The sequence below is a fragment of the Amblyomma maculatum genome, chromosome 2 (assembly GCF_055883805.1).
Source record: "Amblyomma maculatum isolate TAMU_Amacu chromosome 2, ASM5588380v1, whole genome shotgun sequence".
NCBI classification, from domain to species: Eukaryota; Metazoa; Arthropoda; class Arachnida; order Ixodida; family Ixodidae; genus Amblyomma; species Amblyomma maculatum.
Window position 1 is genome coordinate 100,289,631 of NC_139345.1, and position 22,762 is coordinate 100,312,392.

Below are 22,762 nucleotides of genomic sequence, written 5' to 3' on the forward strand. Positions count from 1 at the left end.
CAGATGATTGCCTGTGTACCGCAACAGTGGGCACTCCCTCTAAATCAAAACCCAGGAATTAAAAATGGCGGAAGGAACAAAAAGGAAACCGAGAAAAGATATTTCCCGAGAGAGGCAAGCAAAATGTGGAACCAGTGCAGTTACAATGGGACTTAAATGAATATGAAGGAGAAAAGCAAGAAACAGACCAGATGCCACATCAGTATGCTTTCTTAGTCACTTTGATGTCTTTTAAACACCGGCAGAGCGAGCACAGTGCTCACAGTCGACTCTCCCACTATCCCACCTGTGTGTGAGTACAGGCCATACATATACATGCACAAAAAAGAAGAAGGGGGAAATCAATTTGTCAGTGCAACTAGCTTGATACAACATGCCTGAATTCTGCCGGAGAAATGTGTTCGCATCAATTTCATAGCACCTGCGTGTAGAGCTTGTCTTGTACTCCAGACGTGCAGATTCAAAAAGAAGACTTATTCATCCACACACTCGCATGTTGCAACCACACAGCGTTTCATCGAATAACATGCAATCATCGCTGTTGCAACCTTGGTACACTAAAGGTAACAGACAAACACAGAGGAACACCACGTAATTAAAACGACACAATGAGGAAAAAGGAAGGGCACTATAACGTGCAATGTATTTAAAGGCCTTTTCCAAGCTGTAAGAGTACATCATAAAAACAAGCTGCTGCCTTCGAACCCAAACTTTTTTTTTTACTTGCTTGCTTAGAGTGTATAAAGAAAAGAAAAACGTGATACTTGATAGAATTAACAGTCTAGAACAAACTTCATCGGAAGCAGCAAGCTGCAGGAACTCTCATAAAGCAATGATAAAAATGAATAAAGAGGCAGTTCCTACCCCATTTCAACAAAGCAACAAGTGGGCTAAACTAAATATGTATGCGTACTGAGCAACATTTTGGTGCAGAGACTTGACAGTTATCACCAGTCTGATAGGAAGGGGCAAGAGTGAGCTTAGGACAGAGAGAGAGGGGGAAGAGCAGACCAGAATGCAGTTTGATCCTCTAACGCGATTTGTTTTTTTGTTTTTTTTTTTTTTTTTTTTCACTGCTGCCATCTTTGGAAAGAAGCTGCATGCCATTTGCTGCACTACAAACTGCTGTCCACTGCTGCTGATATTTGGAAAGGACACAGTATGCACGTAGACGACGAAGAAGGTCCACGAGAATCGGAATACGAAGGCAAGGTGGGGAGAGACATAAAGTAGAAGCATAAGAAAATGAAGCACTGGAGGGACGAAGTGCGTGTAAACCCAGAAAGGAACACGATGCAAGCCCAATGCCTGGAGGCACATGACACTAAACAAGCAAGGCCCAGCGTCTCTGCTTTCTTCCTCTTCCTCCTCCTCTTGCCTCCCGCCTCTCCTCGATTTCTTGTGAGTGCTGGCAGCTGCAGTTGCGTGCACTTTGCGGCTGTGTGTTGTGTGTGTCCATGATCTGGGAAAGAAGGAGTGGGGGATGACAGGAGAAAGACATATGGAGCAGAGCAATTAACCAGCTGAATGTTGTGAACAAATGCTAACACCCAGACTAAAACGATTGTTTGGGCACAGGAGGAACGTTTGACGCGAGCAACATCCATTATGAAATGAAAAATTTAAATCTTTTTGGGTGCGCGCGTCCAGTCTCAATACATCAACATGTGCTGCAAACATGACTCCCAAGTACCATGTATGCACAGCAAGCATTCGACAATGGCACACATACAATATCCTCAGAACAAAACAAAATAAGAGAGGGAGGGGACACACAGCACCCCTAGAACCGGTGCAGTTTTGTATAGGGAAGTCCTCTGCAGTTATTAGACTAAATCTAGGCACAGTGCCCAGAGTGAGGGGTAGTGACACGAAATTGGTCTCGACCATGACCCCTAACTGGATGATGGACTGGGGGATTTAAGAACGTAGACTCACCTAAGCCTTTTCCACGGCTGCATTGGGAGGTTGGTAGACCATGCCACCGCCTCTGATAGCAGCTCCCACAGGTGCATGGGGAGCATGGGGCTGGCCGGCTCGGATTGGCTTGGCTGTGCAAAGAACACAGTGAAGCAACAATCAGTATAACCAGCAACAAACAAGAAGCAACCAAAGTTTTCATTATAAGGCCCTTCACACAAACTGTGAAGGCATTACATAAAACTGCTCACCACTGGCCTTGGGTTGAAATTTTAGGGGGCACTTTGGACCACTAAACTAAGATGAGGCAAAAGCCGCTATTGCGTGGTGGTCCGAAGCCCTCCACTACGGCACTTCTTGCTTATTTCACTCCCACCTTCCTCCTTTTCCTTCCGGCTCTGTTAAGGTGTCCGCAGAGAATTGTGACAGATACCGCGCCTTTTATTTCTTGTAAACCAATTTAAAATGCTGATACCTGCTGTACTGAGTCTGCTTCTGTATGCTGTGTGGTGTGAAGTTCGAAGAAAAGGCGTCGCACGGAAGCTTGGCATGCGCAGTGCGAGACCACTGCAAATGTGACTACTGGCTACTAGTGACTTGGCTACTGGCTAAAGTTTGCTACAGATACTGCACCTTTTCTTTCCCGTAAACCAATCTGAAACGCAGATGATGCCTGCTGTACTGAGTCTGCTTTTGTATGCTGTGTGGTGTGGTGTTCGAGGAAGCGCCAAATGAAAGGCGCCGCACTGACGCCTGGATCCGACGCCCGGGGGGGATCAGCTATGTTTATGCGTGAATCGCCTGGTGACGTCACGACCGGATGTGGCGTCATCATGACGTCAGTTCCGGTTATTAGACATGACCGGGTGTGACATCATGACGAGGTGACATCCAGTCAAGAGAACAAGTCTTGTCATGACGTCACCATGTGATGTCACAGTCAGTCATCTGTCATTATCATCATCACTGTCACTATCACTAACTACCACTGACCATCATTATCGATCACTATTTACCACTAACTAGAAGTGGCGGTCTCCATGGCAACCGCTCTGGCATGACGCTAGACAAGGAGAACTAAGATACATTTCTCATATGCCCGGCGTGGCTGTCAGGATGATTGACAGTTATAGTGGGGCAGGATGGATGACAGACATTGCATGATGCATTAAAGGCTTTAGCCTTAAAACATTGAGAGCACGTTGAAAGCTGCGCAGAAACTCCCGTTAATTGCAGGCAGCCCTTACCACTGATCAACACGACAACATCTTTCTCAGCTCCCTGACACTATTCATCTCTTGAAGATGCGAAGGTGGTCATTTTTATAGTGCTACATTTTCTCACCTATCCTCCTAGTTTTACAGTGTTGTACACAAGTACCAACTTGTTAGCGCCAATGCACAAAAACAGTGCCACCAACAGTGTTGCTGCACATGGTGCTGCAAAACTATGCTGCATAAGAAGTGGCGAGCATGGTCGTTTTCTATGCTTTTTGCAGATGAATTTAATGTACCTTGACAAATGAATTTAAACCTGAATGATGCAGGAGGCTCTCCCTTTTAAGACGAATTCGAAGGGACCATGAAAATGTGCCCCTTATATCAGAAGCCCATCGTGATAAATACATGCCCCAAGAAGAAGGTTGTGAGGATACTACGTGTGTCCAAAAAATGCTGCATGAAAAGAGTGAATCAAATTGCTTTACACAAGAGGATGACGGCAAATAAACCATATATGCCACTATGCATGAAATGGGCAGAAGAGTGAGGGCACGAAACAAGCTCACATAATAATGCTTGAAAATAACATTGCTGCGGTTTGTTTTTGCCCGCTCCCTCTCTTCAGCAGTGACTGCTATCAGAGGTTCTTTTTATTTGATTTTCATATATCTCCAGTCTAAGCATACCAGAGATGCCCTGTTTACTAGCCATGTGTGCATCGTTTTGGTAGCTATTACCTATACTAGCAGGTGGGTTGCATACCTTTTGTCTGACGCAGACAATGCGCATGTGGCATCAAGATGGGTGTCACCATGGCTTACATGCTTCTCAAGTGTAGTGCATCCCAAGTGACGTCCCTCCCCAGCGCATCTCGTGTTGGAGTTAGGCTCCAAGTGTTTACCCACAGGGAGGAGCTTGACATTACATGGAATACTGAACGTGGGAAGAAGAAATCTATGGTGCATGTTGGAAGGACCCTCCCCCTAACAGCAGAGCATTGGGTATGAAAAGGAGAGTGTACAAGCCCTGTTCACATCTCAGACACTGCTAGTCAGCGCAGCCTTCAAGGCTGCCTGCAATAGCAGCTACAAGGCAGCCTCGGCAGCAGACAAAAACCAATTATTGTACGTAGTCCATTCTGAAGAACAGGTTCCATGCATGCCTTTCTTCATGAAAATATGATGCTTTGCATGTGGTTTTTTCCATGGTGCCTTTAAGAATGCTTTAACGAAGTATTGCTCACAAAAATTCCTGCGCAAACTACTGTGCTGGTGACTATCGCCGAGAGGGATGGGAGGAACCGGGCTTTCAGATCAAAAAGCGGTATAGCGTGCTGAGGACTGTAAGTAAAAACTCGCCCATCAAAATCCCCTTTTACACGGCGCCAAATTAGAAACGAAGAGAAGACAAGATGTCAAAGTTTATGAATGTGAACAAGGCAGTCAATTACTACCTTAACACTTTCCTGCCCATGCCTATTCTTATTAAAAGTCCCCTGATGATAGTAAAAAATAATTCAAATTTTCCCGCTTTCAAACTGCCCCTGGACAACTAAAGCCATCGAGTGAGTAGTAGGGGGACTAATCTCTCAGTTTAATTTTCAGTTTCATCTTCCTGCTGCACAGCGGGATTTAAGACTTCTCCGGAGCCAGGTCAGGTAACACGCGTGTTATTTACATCATGGCGGCGGCACCGTGCACTGCTGCCCCGCAGAAACGACATGTTTGTTCCAAGTCTCATACCTCTAAGGACAAGTTTCCAGCGATGATAGCAACAGCCACACGGAAGACTGGGCACCTACCCCAACATTTCTAGTCTTGCCTCGTCTCGCCCTAGTGTTGCTGGCCTTACCGACGTTCGCGAAGTCATTTGTGAAGTCGTGCGCGAAGAGCTCAGGAGGCTGACAGCCTTGGTTCATCAGACAATCAAACCGGCCGAGAGCACCAACAAGTATCCGTCGATAAGTTTTCTTCTCTGAATCGTTTTGCAGCTGCTGCGCACTCATTTACAGATATCCTGCATGTTTAAGGTCAAAGTTCTTATCTGCAGAGGGTCAACATTTTCACGCACCATCAGAAGGGATTGTAGGCATAATGTCACCAATCAGAATACGCATTTGGGCTAGTGCTACCACCCGAGATCCTTGACAGCTAACTTGCAGTGTGATAAGGTTTGACAAATGGAGGAGATGGGAAGGTTTCTACTGGCATCTCTTACACAATTAAGAAAAAGCTTTTTGACGAAACAACTGCTTACATGGCTCTGGGCCAAAAGTGAAAGGACTACTAGCCCATGTGCCCCAGTCATTTTAGTCGTGTGCACAACAACCAATGGCTTTGCAATTTCCATAAACGCAATTTCAGTAGCACTGAGGGCTTGCCAGGTGCCTCTGCCCTTTAGAGTTTACTGAGTGAGAGTAGCTGTTGTAGCACTATACAGTGCGGCCATTAACAGCACGTCGGTGTGCTCTCCTGTAAAGCATTGCCAAGGCTCAGCAAAGAGCACTACATGATAAATTTCAGTGCAACAAAAGCAGTTTAGCATGTAAAAGCTTCATGGTCAGCTCACATTTGTGGTCTTCGATTGCTTAGCAGAATGGCACACATATACATAAGCTCACAGTCCCCTTAAAAGGTTCATGGAATGGTGGATTCAAAAGCATGCACACCTGAAAATCCCCCCCCTTTGTTTTCCGCTGAACTAGGTATATGTGCTGACTACTTGTATATTTGATGGCTGAGAAAGGACAGGCAGCACTGACGTTAACAAAAACAAAAAGAAAAAAAGAGAAAAGCAGCAATCAGTGCCAGAACATTTTCACATGCATGCAAATTGAATGCACTTCTGCTCAAAGTCAGCCCGACGTTTTATGCAAAGTGTAGTCATTAAAAACTTCAAGAGAAAAAGAATCAGTAAATGACTAATGCAGGTCTGATTCGTTAAAAAGTGGGTTTGACTGCTGCCAGCATACCACGAATGGCCCACTTCAGATTTCATACGAAACCACAGTGCATTGCAACGTCACAGGGAAGCAGGGAATTCGGTTGCACCCACCTATCTGTGCCATGTGAGTCCTCCTGGCGAGGTTCTTCTGCCTGACAGCCTCCTTGATGCGATCCACCTCATACTGGTAGCTGAAAAATTGATACACACACACACTTACACTTAGCCACCTTGCAAATGAACCTTGCAGGATCAGGGAAACACAAGGGTTGGTGGGGTTTTTCATAGTTGAAAAAGTTTCTTCAAGTAAAACTTAACCCAGTGCCTAAGGCAGCATTTCAGTACTCCTGTTCATATTCAGAAAAAAGCTAAGCTATATCCTCACCAGACCTGAGCAAAACTTTGAATAGAAATACTATTCTCCAGCTTGGGCAATTCCAAGACTTCAAACACAATTTTTGCATCCATAGGTCCAACAAGTTCTTTCCATAAGAGTTTTCTCCACGGTACCTGCTATGGGCCTCAGTGGCTTTAAAAATAAACAAAATGTTGTCTTGGCACATCTTTAGCATCATCATCATCAGCCAGACTATACCCACTGCAGGATGAAGGCCTCTCCCATTTTCCTCCAACTAACCCTGCCCTGTGCTAGCTGCATCCACTCAACCCCTGCAAATTTCCTAATCTCATCCACAGTGCTAATTTTCTGCCGCCCCCTGTTACCTTTACCTTCCCTTGGAATCTAATTGGTTACTCTTGAGATCCTCAGTTATCCATTTTGGAGCTGCTTTGGAGCAATGAAACCAGAATTTTGGAGTACTTGAACTATATTTTGGAGCAGGTTTCTAAGGTCAAACGCCTCTGATGATTGCAGTTTTCGCTTTCTGAAATACAAAACCTGCAACCTGCTTCCTTTTTATGCAAGTTCAATACCTTTCTAACTTCGCACTCACCTGACAGGACAAATGGCCAACAGTTAACTTGGAACAGACTAGCAGCAAAAGGAACGCTTCCTGGTGCACTTCATAACTGAACACCTAGCGTGACCTAAAGCATTTGCCTATTTTAACTTGACAGATTCTAATGTCGAGTTTAGCACTTTGATGTGCTTAAGCAGTGCTACTAATCTGGAGCTCAGATTAATGGGCACGACATTTCTGCTCCATCTTGTGCATATCCATTTTGATCCTATGCCTGTGCTGATAAATTCCTGAGCACTGGTCAGTAGTGCTTTCAGGAAAGATAGATAACACTGAAGGGTGGCCTTTTCATCCTTTAGCTTTTTTCACTTCACTGTCTCCTGCCAACAGTTCATCATTCTTTACTTAAGCAATGCTGGGGCTCATTTTTAACACCTTGACATAGGCCCTGTATGGCTTTCCAACACTCTTGAGAAGCTTTCTGGTGACTGACATCTTGGCGTACCAACCCATAAAGATTCAGGTATGGTTTTGTCTGCCGTAGGCCTGACAAGCTTGTCATTGCCAAAGAGGCTCGATGGCGAAGTCTTGTTTTCACACCAGAATCATTAGAACAACTCATGCAGTTATTGCAGTCGGACAAGTTTCCTAATGACTCACAGTAGTTTGCGCTATCTGCTCTGCTTGCTGCTCTCGCTTCTATCTCCACAGGGATTTCAGAAGCCTGGGAAGATGTGCTACATCACATGTACAGTGCAATTCTTTTTTTTTGGGAATTGTCAATCGCCGATGGCTCATACTAAATTTACTTGCAAGCAAATATATGCTCCATGCTTCCTTCCCTTACAAAAATTTCATTTGTATTAAGCCCAGTGCAAGATGTGTTATATCTTTGCTGTGCTGTGACATTGTTCCCCAGTCCGCTAAATTTGATGGCAGAACATCGAGGCAGCCAGTTTGGAATAGTTTTGGAGCAATATTTCATTTTGGAGCAGGATGAAGCAGGGAAAGCAGTTTGGAGCAGAATGGAGCCCATGGAGTAGCACTTCCACCTCTGCTTCTTGTTTACCCATTTTAGTCTTTGGTACTTTCAAATTGCTCGCCAATCCCTTCCTATGCCCTTTTTTGGCTCTACTTCCGGTTACGTGACGTCACATCCTGGACGTCACATTAATTCAGTTCTTGTTTACCCATTTTAGTCTTTGGTACTTTCAAATTGCTCGCCAATCCCTTTCTATGCCCTTTTTCGGCTCTACTTCCAGTTGCGTGACGTCACATCCTCTACGTCACATTAATTCACTTCTTCTTTACTCATTTTAGTCTTTGGTACTTTCAAATTGCGCTCCAATCCCTTCCTCTGCCTTTTTTTTTCTACTTCCGGTTGCGTGATGTCACATTAATTCAGCCTAATTATTTTTTTGGACACAACATTATGTCACCCTCCATCGATTGACACCACTCATTAACCTCGAACACTTCTCAATTACTCACAACTGCTGCGGACACGATTTTGCGGATGTGGTCTGCAGACAGAAATCTGTGAACATAGCGAAGTAATGCTTTTGCATTAAAATAATGCCGTTTTAATGTAGTTAAACTGAGTAGGACATGCAGAAAATGCAGAAAGAAAAGAGTCTATTGGCCCGTGATCTCAACAACTTGTTTTATAGTGCTAAGAGGTCAGTCTGCCTTTGTGTATTCCACTGCACGTATCAAACTTTGCAAAACGACTGGTCTGTCGGCGGTGACATGATGAGAGAGGCCAGGATCTCTTCTTCCCCATTTTTGGATGCTTTTTTGTGGTGGCTGACTTAGACTGTCATAGTTTCTTGCTTTACACGCTGTTTTTCAGACCCAACCCGCTCAAATGTAAGCGCACCATTGTAGTTTCCAGGTGCTTTATGCCCTTGCCCTAAAAAGCACTGCGAAAAAGCTGCTGCATTTTTCCTCTTTAGCTGCCTCCTTAAGGGGGGACACTGGTCTTAAAGCCATTTTCTTTAATTTTTGAACTAAAGTGATGAAACTTGGCACACGTGTGCAATTCCTGGTGCTGATTCCAAAAATATAATTAGTTTTTCTGTGGACCAATTAGGCGTTGAGATAATTAAGAACAATGGTGCACTTGCTGTGAAAACAATAGGAAAAAAACCACTTCACAAAAACTTCTTATTAGCATATAGCTATATACTAGAATGAATAAGGAACACAATGTTGCAAGCAGATTTTTGATTTAATGATTATTTTTCATTTTATTGCACATTGAAGTTTAGTAGTCGTAACATGGAAACACAGTGGTCACAAAAAGTGCCATTTTAAAAAAATTTTAAAGCAATAATTAAGAAATCTGCTTGCAACATTGTGTGCTCCACATATTTGGCTTAATGCTGAAACAAAAATCATTGCTGTATCTGCATTGGGTGTTGAGATATCGCATTCACCAACTTGACAGGAGACCAAAATTCACATCTTGAGAAAATGAGAAAAACAAACGGAAGTCATTTTTAATCACTAAAAGTAAAAAATATGTACATGTCAACTACCAGGCATTGTTAGTATGCCCCAGGGGCATAGTCATTTTGAGCACTACCACCTTTGTGGCGCTCTTTCAGAGCACGCTGCAAATTTTCTGCCGATGCACGCTTGCTTGTAGATGCAATGGACCGAAGCTTGTCCTTTTCTACCATACGCCGCACACTTCTCTGGCCAGGATTCAAACACAGTTCGTTCAAAATTCCTACCGAGGTCCTTTGGTACCCTATATTAAACTTCAAGACTGCTTCTGCAACTGCGGCCTCAACACTGAAGAGGGATGCGTGCCTTTCTTTTGATGCCAGTGCGCATATGAGAGAGTGCAGGCTCTCATTATTATTTTGGGTTTTTCCCCTTGCACATCGCTCAAGGAGCTTCTTGTCAGAGAGGCGCTCATAAATTGGTAGCAATGCCTTGCATACATGACTAGGAAGGCTGTAGCGGTGCCTTGGGGCTGGCTCTCCTTTGGCACTAGCAGCATTTTGCCGGCACCAGGAACTTGAACCTGTTGGGCAAAGGCTGTGATCCGACTCCTGATCATTTGATGTCACATGATAATAGGTAGCCATCACCGCTTTTGCCATTTCTTCTATGTTGCCACTATGGGACTTGAGTGCCCAGCCATAGTAAGAACTTAGCTTGTTGACTAGATCACCAGTTAGTCTGCCTCTACCACCAAGTGGTTCCGAGCCTGACCCTTTTTGTTTTGACAGCAGATTGCGGAGAGCTGTCCCCATCCGCTTTTGAACATGGTTAATGCAATCTTCTTTGGTGACCTCAACGTAGCCATACACTTGGTCATCTTTCAGGGCGAGGAAGGACCGACTGTCGCCGTCTGACAGCACCGTTGTATATCTGAGGTTGTGCTTCTGGAGCGATCTTCTAAATAGGATTAGGGCTGCTTCTACTTCCATCTCACCAGCCTTTTTATCAGTATTTTTCTGGCAGACGTGGCTTGCTCTCCATTCTTGGTACGTGGGGTCGTCCACTTTCGGTCCCCGCTCATAACCTGCGCAAAAATTGCTCAGGACAACGTAGTCTAGGACAAGCCCCGTAAAAAGCTCGATGACAGTGCCGACTCCGATGTGGGAAGAATGCCCACGAGTCATCCAAGTCCTATTGTAGGACACGGCTACGTTTCCAGGATTGTCAACGTTCAGTTCATCGTACAGCTTCCAGACTGACTCCGCGCATTCAACTGTCACTTTCTCGGCTGCACGCGTCGCGGCAGGAGTCAGCTTTTCTTTTACGTAGCTCTGCCACGTTTTCGTGTGCGGTCCACGATGGGAAATATTCATCGCGGCAAAGATGTCGTTGAATGCAGTCCGCCGGTTGCCGGTACTTTGCATCGCGCACGCAGCCAGAATGTTCACAGCGAAAGGATTTACACTTTGCTTTCCGTCCACACGCGGCGAACTCCACGCCGATGCCTTGTCACCGCACTTGACACATGTCAAGAAAAGCTTGACAGCGATCACCTCGGCCGATTTTAACACTCCCTCCACACGTTTTACACTTTGCACCGTCAAGAAGGCTGTTGATCGACTCGATGCAAATCACGGCGAAGCTCGTCTCATCAAGCGGGCAGATCGCGGCATCGCTGGCGGCAAAGTCAGTCTTACGTTTCGTTGCTGGTGTTGAATCCAACTCCCGCAGTTTGGCGTCGGCTTTTCTCTTTTCACTTGCCAGATCGGAAGGCGTCAGAAGCGTTGTATCGTGACGAACGCAGCTGACATCTGAAGCGTGCTCGCTTGACGGGCCCGCTAGGCCTAGCTGATCCGTAGGTTCGTCGACACGGTCACTGGACGCAGGAATCTGCTCGTTTTCGGCATCTCGCAACACCAAAGCACCTTTCTTAGCATTGCCGATCGACGACTTTTTCCTTTTTTTGCCGTATTTATGACGCATCGCAAACTTTCTCGTTGGCGTAGACATCGCTGCGAGATCTCCGAGGCGTTCGAGGCTGACAGCACTAGGCAAGATGGCGTCTAAGGGCACGGCTCTGACTGCCCTGACGCGCACAGCAGACGACGCGAGACGCGAACGGCCAATCACAGGGTCCCTTTTTGTCACATGCACCGAAGCAACGAATAGGAACGTGTGCTGTGGCTTTTTTTCTTTTCTTTGTTTGTATCGAACCAATGAGCGAAACGACGCGCAGGAGCGCGAAATTTGAAGGCGAAAAGCCACTCTTTCGAAAGAGACCAAGATCGCCGTGAGCGCGGCCGTGGAACGGAAGCTATACTTTTTTGAAAATGCGCTATTTTAGTGAAAACATCAGCTTGAAATGAGCCAGCCGACTTGTTATAAATTGATATTACGCCTCCAATATTGACACGAGAGGTGAGAAACTTGGTGGAGTCAGAGAATAATAGTTGTAGATTCTAATACTTCAGTTTTCTAAAAATTGATTTTTGGGCAATTTTTCCGCCTTCAAGACCCGTGTCCCCCCTTAAGGGTCAACCCACTGGTACCAAGTTAATGCAGTTTCGTTTTTTTTTTTTTGTATTTTGCCCCTCTGCATACAGGCACTGCAAAGAAGCTATTACTGCGAGTGATTGCAGTTTCATTTCATTTTCATGTCACATGTTGACTGGTATGTCTGCACGTGCCTCTGATTGCTAAACATATCACGCAACTGGAATTCATTGAAAATCCGAACCTGGTAGATAAGAAATGCTTTATCAGACAACAGATTAGCTGGAAGAAAAGAACTGAGACTCCATGCGGCACGTTAATGCCTGCGATTTTGAGCATGTGAGGCAGGAACGTATCAATGAGGTTCAACTTACATTAATCACATTGAAAAAAGGCAATCGTGTACAACCTCGCGCATCCAAATGTGCCCCTACCCTGGTAGTGCAGAGAATCTGTGCTAGCCTTCTCTATGAGCGCCACGACGAGCACAAACTAGTGCGAAACGTTAATTAGATATAGGAGCTCGCTCAACACATAGTTGCACCTAAGTGAGAGTCAATCAAACTCTTTACAAAAAAAAATAACTCTCTCTGCCTTCTGGCAAGCAGTGCAGATAAGCAGGAGCACAGGCCGAAAGGTGTGGTGGTGTTGGCTTAAACTCACCGCTTTCTGTCGCGCATGGCACTTTCCTTCGCTTCTTTCAGAGCACTCTCCAGAGCCTTTACTCGCTCCATGGTTGCTCGCAAGCGCTTTTCCAGCTTAGGCAGTTCACAGCGCAAGTCAGCGTTGTCACGCACCAACTGTGCCATCACACAAAAAGAGGACAGAGGAAAAAGAAAAGGTCAAGGTCACATATAGAAGTCCCTACATGAATGTCACATGCTCTCAAAAGTTAGTCACCTAGAGAGCAAGTCATCCCACCAATTCTAGTTTCACTCAAGGATATCCCAAATGTCACAGTAATCACCTAAACTTTGCCTTAAGCTGATGTCTATGTTTAGCTTTCATGTTTCAGGTCTGTTTATAGCAACAGTGTCACTAGCAACCGTGTCAATCCATCAACTTACTGCTAAGAAACAACAAGAAGAGTAGTGGGAAGTTGGCAAAGCTTAAAGACTGAAGGTATAAACGAAAGTGCATTTATGCATTTAATCAGAATATAGGTAGGACAGAAGAGAGTGAAACAAGAAACAATATACCCAAAGGGATATTCCCAAGGGCAGCATATTGCCTGAACAGAAACATAGTCACTTCGGTGTGGTATAACTAGCTTTCAGGGACTCGATGGCATGACTCCATATCTAGTGTACAAGTGCAAATGAGCAATAGACAGGAAGCAAAACATGCTTCCTATGAAGGATGATGCAGTTTAAGGGGGATGTGGTAATTTTCAAACATGGAAGTACGGGAGAGGAGCAACGTGTCGGGCTGGAAAGGGTCAGTAAGAGTCTAATTAGCCAATTGCAGAGGATAAGTGCAAGCAACAATCAATACTTTTTGTGGATGCAGAACTGAGCAACGAGGCAAGCAGTATGGACAGAGCTCAGTGCAATGCCAACCACTTGGGCCTTCTGCGAGAATTAACAATATGAGAAACACTGCAACAGTGTACAAGAGTGCTAACGTCAACAGCTTTCAAAGACATAAGCAGCGATGCCATGTAAGGCGCAGGAAAAAAAAAAAAGCTGAAAGCCTCTAATGGACTAGTCACATCATGCTGTGATGGGAGGACATGCAGACCTGCTTGTGGACCTTGGTAAGCTGGTCCAGGTTGTTCTCGAGGAAGGCAATCTTCTGCTTTTGGGCCAGGGAGCCACCGCCGCTGGCGTCCTCGGCATCCTCCCCTTGGTTGGCCTTCTTAACGCGGCTCTGCAGGTCCTGCACGAACAGCTTGCGCAAGTTGTGCAGTGTTTGCAGCTCCTTGGAGACTGTCTCCTCGAGCCCCTTGAGGTCCTGGCGCGCCTGCTCGCGACGTGCGTTGAGGAACTGCAGCTCCTGCAGCTTGTGGCTCTTCTCCTGCTCCTCCTGCTTGAGCCGATCATACTCCTGCTGTAGCCGCTCCTGGGCCAGCGACAGCTTCTGGTTGGCATCCTTCAAGGCGTCGATGTGGCCCATCTTGTCGGCAATCTCGTCCCGCAGCGAGCTCAGCTGCTTCTGGTGGGCGTCCCGGTGCTTCTCGATCTGCTGCTCCAGGGCCTCCTTCATCTTTTCTGCAGAGTCCTTCTCTTTCTCCTTCTCCCGGGAGGCCATGATGTGCATCTCCTCTGTAGCATGGAGTGCAATGGACACGAATCAGAGCAGTGCACAATGTCAAGTTTGCATGCACTTGTTTTTTTTCCATCTCAGATTCCATGTGAGCAACATTCAATTCCCACAAGAAGTGGCACTGGAAATGTGGCGTTAACATCTGCCAGCCCCCCAAAAAATGTCAGATACTGCATATGCATCGCAAAGAGAACAGTCTGAAAGGAAAGGTGCTACTTAAATTTAGAGTTGAATGCACCTTCATTTCGACAATGTGGACAGTAACGTAAGAAGAAGGACAAGGATATATTATATACTAGATGTAGCCTGCTTTGAATACCACTTCCAAGTGACCACAGCAGCTACTACTGGTGGTTTCATCTGCACCGTATCACTGATGCCGACGACAGCACCAGGTGACCCAAATGAAAATATGGACCCAATGCATAATTAGCATTTTGTATTTGGCCCCACCTCCACGAGGCCACGTGTTGAGTGGGGCTCAAGAAGGGCCTACCTGCTGCCTTGAGTTTGGAGCACTCCTCATTGAGCTCATCAAGCGACTCCTCCAGGGCACGCTTCTTGTTCTCAATGTCCTTCATCGACTCCTGAAGAGACCTCATCTTCGCCTCATACTGGCTAATCAGCAGGCGGCACTCGGCGAGGTCCTTTTCATTGGACTCTATCTTCTTGTTGCAGTCAGACTGGAATGACTCCAGTTGGTGGCAACGCTGCAGAGACAATGCAATGCACTGGTTAAACTATGCACATAACGATAGCGCATGAAGCATAGCAATGTGAGAGCTGGTTGAAATGAGCGTCTCGAAGTTCTTTATTCATTTACAATACCGTAAGTCCTTACAGGCTGTTACAGGGTAGGAAATGAAAATGCAGAAGAAAGGCAGGCACATTACAAGAAACGCAATTCTAGTTTTTTCTCGAAAACATCACCAGAGTTGGTGTAAAAAAAAAAAAAAAAACACGTGTGGATCCTCATTATTAAATTCAACAATGGTTTCCAGGAGGAACGAGTACTTAAGAAGGTCAACTCTAAATAAACACGGTGTAATGGCAAATGGGTGGTTAGTACGAGGAGATAACCGGCTTGAGTGTTAGACGTACAGAGCAGAGTCTAAGTTTACCTTATTTTTACGAAACATATAAACGAACTTGAGATGAAATATTTTTCTATTTTTAATGTGTTTTTCTATGTTTGGAAGCTTTGGCTACCTTCCGAAATGAAGCACCCACCGATGCTTCAGCTCCTTACCTGAGCCAGAGCCTTGACTTCAGACTTCATCTTGCTGATGTATAACCGAGCCACAGTAAACTCCTCTTCGATCTTGCCATTCACATCAGTACCGGGCTGTGAGGAGATGTGAAAGGTACCATGTTAGATCACAAGGGTAAGGTAGCGGCAAACAAGACAAGTACTGGGTACTTTTAGTAGGGCCTAAATACTACAAAATACAATTTATAAACACGATACCCCGCACTTAATTTCGAACAGGACAGGCACACAAATGCCAGTTCACGTTAAATGCAGTGGTGTGTGACTAGTTACAGTAGTGAACTGAAAAATTGTCATCAGCATGTTTTTACAGTCTATACCCCACAATCTGAAAGCATGTTATGAGCCCGTTACACTAAGTAGACGGTGTTTTCTGGATAGGCAACCGCTTTTGTTGAAATGGGGATCACTCTAATAAAATAAGTATGCTATCACTGTAGCTCATAGCAAACAGAGTACAGACAAGACAAGACAAAAGAAAAATAATGCTTCATTGCATTGGCTGTTGGACTGCTTGATATGCACATCATAATGAGCCCCTCATTTTACCTACCCTTGTCTGCTCAATTTACAAGTATCCTGCTACTTAATATGATACTAGTAATAGCATAATATTAAGTAATAGCGTGCTATAGTATAGTATACTTACTAGTAATGATATAGTAGTACTAGTAATATTAATATGACTCTAGTAGTAGTAGTAGTAGTAGTAGTAGTAGTAGTAGTAGTAGTAGTAGTAGTAGTAGTGTGTAATACAAATCACAGATGATGTATGTGCATTATGCATTTTGTCATTTACGATATTGTGCGGCCTATAAATTGCACCCCCTACAAATCATGATTTCTTTGAAAGAAAGAAAAAAATTGTACCCAAGTCACACTAGGAGCATAAGAAACACCTGCTCATTCGATAAGCACTGCAAACATGAGCTGGTGACCTTTTGATAGAGAGTGGGGGTAGAAATAAATGCTTGTGGTAGCTGCTATGCACAGACAATTTTTGGAGCCTTGCCCGGCATGCTTTCTCGCAGTTAGCTTTCTTTTTGTTGGCTTCACCAACCGGCAAGCTCTTGTGGCTTTGCGCCAGTGCTGGGCCATTTTTGTTTGTTTTTTTCCTCATGACGAACTGTCCACTTGTAGCCTGGTTCCCTTTCTCCATGTAACCCCACTGTTACATTCCTGGCTGCTGCGTTATAAGCAGCACGAGTCTTGTTGCAGCTGTTGCTGCAGTTACACTGGCACAGTGGTGCAAGCACTCAAAGCCAGACAAATGAAAATTAAACTATGCCACGGAAAACGAGGGCGGGGCTGTATGAGACACAGTCACGAAGGTCGACTCCGAGGCAAGTTACCGTCATCTTCCTTTGCTTTGTCACCAGCAGCTTGAAAATGCAATTTGCAGGTTACAGCAGATGAAGACCGTGTAGGATTAAAGTGGGTGCCGTAAAAACAGCACAGAAGTGCTTATGTACACCCAACTTTCATTTGCCCGCCTGCCTTGCTGCTATCTCCCTTCCAACGATAACTGCCGAAGCAGATGGAGAGCATCCCAAGGCATTTATAGGTTCTGTGCCCGCAAAAAATCACAAGAGTCGCAAAGTTTTGCAAATTGCAGCAGAAAACAATGCACATATTTTTCATGTTCACTTCCCGGCTACTGCTTCACATTTTTTGCCCCTTGCAGTCCTATGAAAGGCGTAACAGCTGTGCTCTATGTATTCATTTTAAAGCAGAGCGATATGTGAGACAAGTGGAAGAAACAAGGGATAACACGAGCGCTCGTGTTGTTCCTTGTTCCTTCCACTTCGTCTTGTACACTGCGCTGCTTTAAGAAGAATCCTTTCCAACTCGCCCAGTTTTCTGTTCTACTGTATCCTTTCTACGCTTCGCAAGTGGTGCTGCGTTAAGAAACAACAATGAACAATGCACGCTAAGCCAAGATAATGTGATGCTGAAATAAAAAATTCTGAGAATACGGCTGGGTTGGTTGGACCAAGTTGGAATGAATGGACAGTGGCCTGGGTGCTGGTGCTGGTGCACACTTAGGTTAGTTTTAACATACCGCGCAACCACTGCCACAAAACTGTGTGTGTGCTCATTACCAGTGCATGCCGAGTTCCGCGAAGGTCATACTAACCTCTGCAGTTGCGCAACAGGCGGTATGCTAAAGAATATCTTCTGGATTTTTTCGTTCCCACAAAGAATGCGAGGAGTCTCGAAATGAGACCTTTTGGTTGGAAAACAGGCCTTGCAGTGAGGCAGCCTGACAGAGGAATCCTGATTTAGTGTTTAGTGCACTGTTGTGGCAGCCTGCGATGTCCAGTCGCGGACAAAAGTGGTATACTCCACGCGAATCATAACGATTGCATTTTTTCAGTATAAAAAATGTGCCACACAAAATTGCTTGGACTAGATGGAAAGTATATCAAGGAGGGTACGTTATGCATATCTCAGAAATAACCGCTTCTCTGTCGAAAAAATCTGGCGGGCAATTTTCTCGCAGCGCGTGGAATATACCACTTTTGTCCGCGGGGGTACCTCCGTTATGCTTCGGCGGGGCCATTCTGTCATCACGCAAAAAAAGTGCCTTGCGAAAACGTTTGGAGCATGTCACAGAAAGCTAGCCGAGCATCTGTTACAGTGGTGTACAGTGAGCGGAAATGCTTGTTGTGATTGTGTCTTTGAAAACAAGCATTTCCGCTCACTCTTTTGCGAAATTAACGAAGTGAGATTGAAGGAAAGCATTAGAGGGGCACCGGCGAGAAAGTGTGGTGCGAAGCAGGTGCATAGGAAGAGAAGCAGAAGAAAGACGGAGGGAAAAGAGTATTGAAGAAGCGTAGCTCGTTGGGCCAGTTGATGCATGGTACGGGAAATAAATCAGCGGAAGAGAAGCATTCACAAGTATGGAAACTGAAAGAGAGGAAATGAGCGGCAGGTGCGTGGAGTGTGCACTTGTGTCGAGTCCTAAACATGTAGTGCCATGTGCTGTGCCACGCAAGAAAGCCCGGTGCCATGCAGGAAAGTGCACTTGATTTCTACGTTGTCATCGAGAGCACAATACCGCATACGCCCCACCGCATAATAAGCGGTATGGCTTTACATTGAGTTCTAAGGAAGGCAGGCTGGTGGCCAGCAAAAGCAGCAATATAATCGGTCCTGCACTATAAGCAGTTATGTTGTAAGTAGTCTACACTGTATGTCTACTAGGCAACACAAAAGATTATGTGTGGTTACATATCATTCTTTGGTATACTTAAGTTGCACCATTAAGAAGATGCAGTGACAAAATATTTAGCAAAAATAATGATAGCTATACAATAAAAATATAGAAGGCACCCTTAAATAAAACCTACCATTTCTTAAAGACCTGACCAGCACTTCAAAGGGTACACTTTTCTAACGACAGAGAAGAGGAAAGTAAGGGCCGCCCACAACCTTGGCATCTCCAGCATTCCCACCGAGGACCAGGCCGATCTCGGCAAGGTCCTTGAGCAGGGAGGTGAGCATCTCCGTGGTGCGCTTCTTTTGGTGCACGCTGTGGTCCTTCATCTGCTGCAGCTCATTCTGGGCTGAGTTGAGCTGGCAGAGTTTCTGGTTGAGCTCCTCGCCGAGGGACTCGCACTCGCGGTTCTTGGCATCCACCTCCTGTGACTTCTGATCGTAGTTGACAGCCAGCTCCTCCAGGGCCTGCAAAACCTCCTTCACCTCCTCTTTCGCGGACTCATTCTCCTGCTGAATGCGCAGCATCTCTTGCTGCAGGCCGCTGTAGTCACGCCGCGTGGTCGCAATCAGCTGCACACACAAATGTATCGACAGAACATGGCATCAATAATCAGCACACCAGAATTAGGGCACGCTACTTCTAGACAAGACAACGAAAAAACAGTCAAGCGACGAGGTGGGCTTTTGGCCCTTTAGGAGATGCTTCTGTACCTCTTAGGTGCCTCCAGTTTAAGGCTACAGCCACAGATGAAGACATGGTTGATTTTTCTCCAGTACCCGTGGCTATTTCTGACCTTGGAAGTCCTCTCCACATGCCACCAAAGTGTAACTGCCAAGCCCCTCTGCAGGCCCCCAAATGGCATCGAAGAACCTTCATGTGTAAGGAGCGACTAGTTGGTGATTACAGCTTCAAGTAATGGATCTTGTGCCTCCTTTCCCATGTTCTAGAATCTGAGGCCATAGCTAATCCCAAGCGGCGAAAGAATGATAAAAAAGTATGAGCACCCATGCACGGCTACAGTCTCCAGTACAAAGTAATTTTTAAGCCTGCTAACAATACAGTAGAAGCTCATTATAATGGCCCAAATTTAATTCACAAATCCGATTATTTGAACTGCCTGTGCAGTACTGGGAATCCCATGTAACTCTATGACAGTGGGCAGACACCCGCTAATTCAGATGCTACAAGTCTCTCACCAATTTATTCAAACAGGTTTCCAAGACAGACTTTACCCAGACGTGACAAATGCGGCAAGAGTCCGAAGTTCATCAATATAGCCCTACTCAAACCTGAACTGCATGCTGCGAAGTTTCCGCAGCAAGTCTGACGCTCACAGGATGGCAGGCATCACAATAAACAGATGGTCCCATCGAGAATATGCCTACTACATAGTTTTGCTTACACTTTTCCAGGCTTTTGGCAGCAGTTATCAGCCACCATCGACCAGCCAAACTGAGCTCAGCAGAGCGCCATTTTGGATGCTGATTAGTGCTGTTGAACATTTCTCTCGCTACCAGTGGAGTGTTTCTTCCATATTGCCGATACTGTGCGTGCATGTCAGGTGCCCGTCATTCTTTCTGCAATGAAGCCCTCTCACACCGACACAACTCCTGGTGTATTGACATTACAGTTTTTCAGCAACTTCGAAATTTTGAGAAATTTTGTATGTACATGTAAGAAATTGTTATGTGCATGTAAAAAGTATCCCCTCTGCATTTTCCACTGAAAGACTGAACTGGCCATCTTGCATCCTGGATGTGATATGTGGGCCAAAAATTACTCGCTTTGAATCAAAACGATAAATAGCACCTCAAAAGGCAAGCCAGCAGCCAAAACTAATTTCCAAGCTGTGTCTAAAGTGACCCAAACATCGTTTAAGTGTGCAGGAACTAACACTATCTCAATAAGCCCACAAGCAGCATATACTTCTTTTGTAAAGCATCAGCAGAGTACCACAGGGAATAATGAGTGCTGCCCAAGCTAAGGCAAGGAAGCGCAAAGAACTATTTTTAATTTTACCTTCATGTACACACAAAATAAAATATCTCCTCCAGCAGGATGGAAAGCCATGAAGCAGCCCTTCAGTCGAGGATAGAGCACACCTCATGAAAATGACATGCATCAATCATGCAAGGTATGCACACCTCCTCCTGCTCCATCATCTGCTCCTTGAGCTTCTCGATCAGCTGGCTCTGGCGGTCGATTTCATCATCCTTCTCATCCAGCTGGGCATACAAGCGTGTGCGCTCTTCTCCGACCAGCGGGTCTCCCTTGGGTGCTGTGGTGGCCGTAGCTGCCGTGGGTGTCGTGCCCCCAACTGACAGTGTGCTGGCTGATAGGTTGCCAGCTGAGGCTGTCTCAGACAGACTCATGGTGCTGGTCTCCAAGTCCTTGAGCTGCTCATCCGTCGGCACACTTTCACCTAATAGAAGAGGCATAGAACACAAAGGCGAAGTGAATCCATGAACAGAAACATGCCTGCATTCACTCTGTCCCATGTCTACCAAGTCCCTGCGGTCTGCTAGAGTCCAGGCACCGCATGAATCCATCCACGCACATCTGGGTTTCACGATTTTGGCTTCACGAAACATCTTAGTTTCCCCAAAAGAAGTCCCGTAACCAATGGGCCACACTACAAAGGGTCGCATACAAAAGGAGTTCATAGTAGATTGGTAGGGAACTTGGGCCACAGATCCACTGTTTAGTAGCTCTTGACTTTTATCTCATCGCAACCTTAAAGGCCTTGTAACGGGAGATAGTTCCCAGCCACTGCTGTCACGTAGCCTTAGATTGTCATTTTTGCCTTGATTACTGCAAGGACTGTCCCCGAGGATCACACTCTGACTGGCTAAGCAGCGCATGTAATTAATTGTGCCAGTTCTGCAATTAAAAATGCCGCCAGTCTATCTGCGCTACTTCCCTCACAACATACGAAGCCTGGAGCCCGCTGCTGTTGTGAATTGTAACATAAAATGTTCAGAGACCATGATCCTAGATAAAATGCGTTCATCAGCCAAATACTGCTAGTTAAAAAAAAAAATAATAAAGGGTCATTCATGCAACTAGACCTGTGTTCCTGCCGGCAAGTTTCAAATGTTATACAATGAGTTTCAATCATTCAGTGATCAAAGTGACCTGCCATCACCAATTATCCCACTTTGCTACTGGAATCACAAATCTTCCCAACCAGTGAGAAGTGAAACAACACCTGATGTTCAAACACAATGTGCACACAATGTGCACCCAATCTCTGCAATTAGTGCTTATTAAAACTTGCTCTGGCTACACGCCGTCATCTGCAAAATTTTTCCTGCACGAGGCACAGCATGAGACACTGCCTGGCAAGACTTGCCGAGTGCCTCTGGCAGTTGCCATATGCAAAACGAGGTCAGCAAATATGCCAACTGCATGGTCTCAATAGGGCACGCCCAAAATCAACCATTCCCACCAAAATGAAATAGAAAAGCACTCACCACTGCGCCAGCGGCTGAGCTCAAACTCCGCCCTACTCAGCTGGCCCTTGAGCTTGGCCACCTTCTCACGCTCCTTATCAAAACGCCGCTTCCATTCCTCAGCTGTCAACTCTTCATTGACAATGACCGTGTTCTTGATGGTCTTGGCCCTGTGTGTATCAGCAGTTGTAAAAATCACTCGCAAGAGCTCCCATGCACACGAGGAAAAAAACAGGAAGCTGCCAGCACTGCCTTTTCTGTTACAAAGTGAGAACCACAGGAAAGGTAACGCCAGAATGCTTTGCAGTGCTCGTTCTCATCCTTGTCCATTCTTTACAACTGCTAGCATGCAGCCTTAAGTATCTTTCACATTTGTTAGACACACCTAAAGTGTGATTACGTTTAATGGCACAAAAGTGGCTGAAGCTATCATGCACCAAATAAAAAAGGTAAGGTGAACAGAAAGAAAGCAGTTCTCTTAAAAATAGAACTTACTTGGAAGCTTAAATATCTTTAAGGAGCGTAAAAATAGGAGACAACAACAGTGTTTTCCCCTCGGAGCAAGCTCTATTCATCCCAAAATCAATACAAATGCTTTTTTT

General features: G+C 45.4%; 1 protein-coding gene across 1 annotated transcript in view; it reads right to left on the minus strand.

The window, feature by feature from the left end:
• Window positions 1–1,039: 1,039 nt before the first annotated feature.
• Window positions 1,040–22,762, minus strand: part of Khc (kinesin heavy chain) — a 101,984-nt gene continuing 80,261 nt past the window's right edge. The window contains exons 11-20 of the mRNA XM_084594853.1: window positions 22,182–22,330; window positions 20,853–21,130; window positions 18,921–19,277; window positions 15,465–15,560; window positions 14,712–14,925; window positions 13,691–14,214; window positions 12,614–12,750; window positions 6,195–6,274; window positions 1,939–2,051; window positions 1,040–1,462 (exon numbers count right to left, since the gene is read on the minus strand). Coding sequence (XP_084450979.1) covers window positions 1,939–2,051; window positions 6,195–6,274; window positions 12,614–12,750; window positions 13,691–14,214; window positions 14,712–14,925; window positions 15,465–15,560; window positions 18,921–19,277; window positions 20,853–21,130; window positions 22,182–22,330 — 1,948 coding nt within the window. The 3' untranslated portion in view covers window positions 1,040–1,462. The remainder of the gene's footprint in view (window positions 1,463–1,938; window positions 2,052–6,194; window positions 6,275–12,613; window positions 12,751–13,690; window positions 14,215–14,711; window positions 14,926–15,464; window positions 15,561–18,920; window positions 19,278–20,852; window positions 21,131–22,181; window positions 22,331–22,762) is intronic.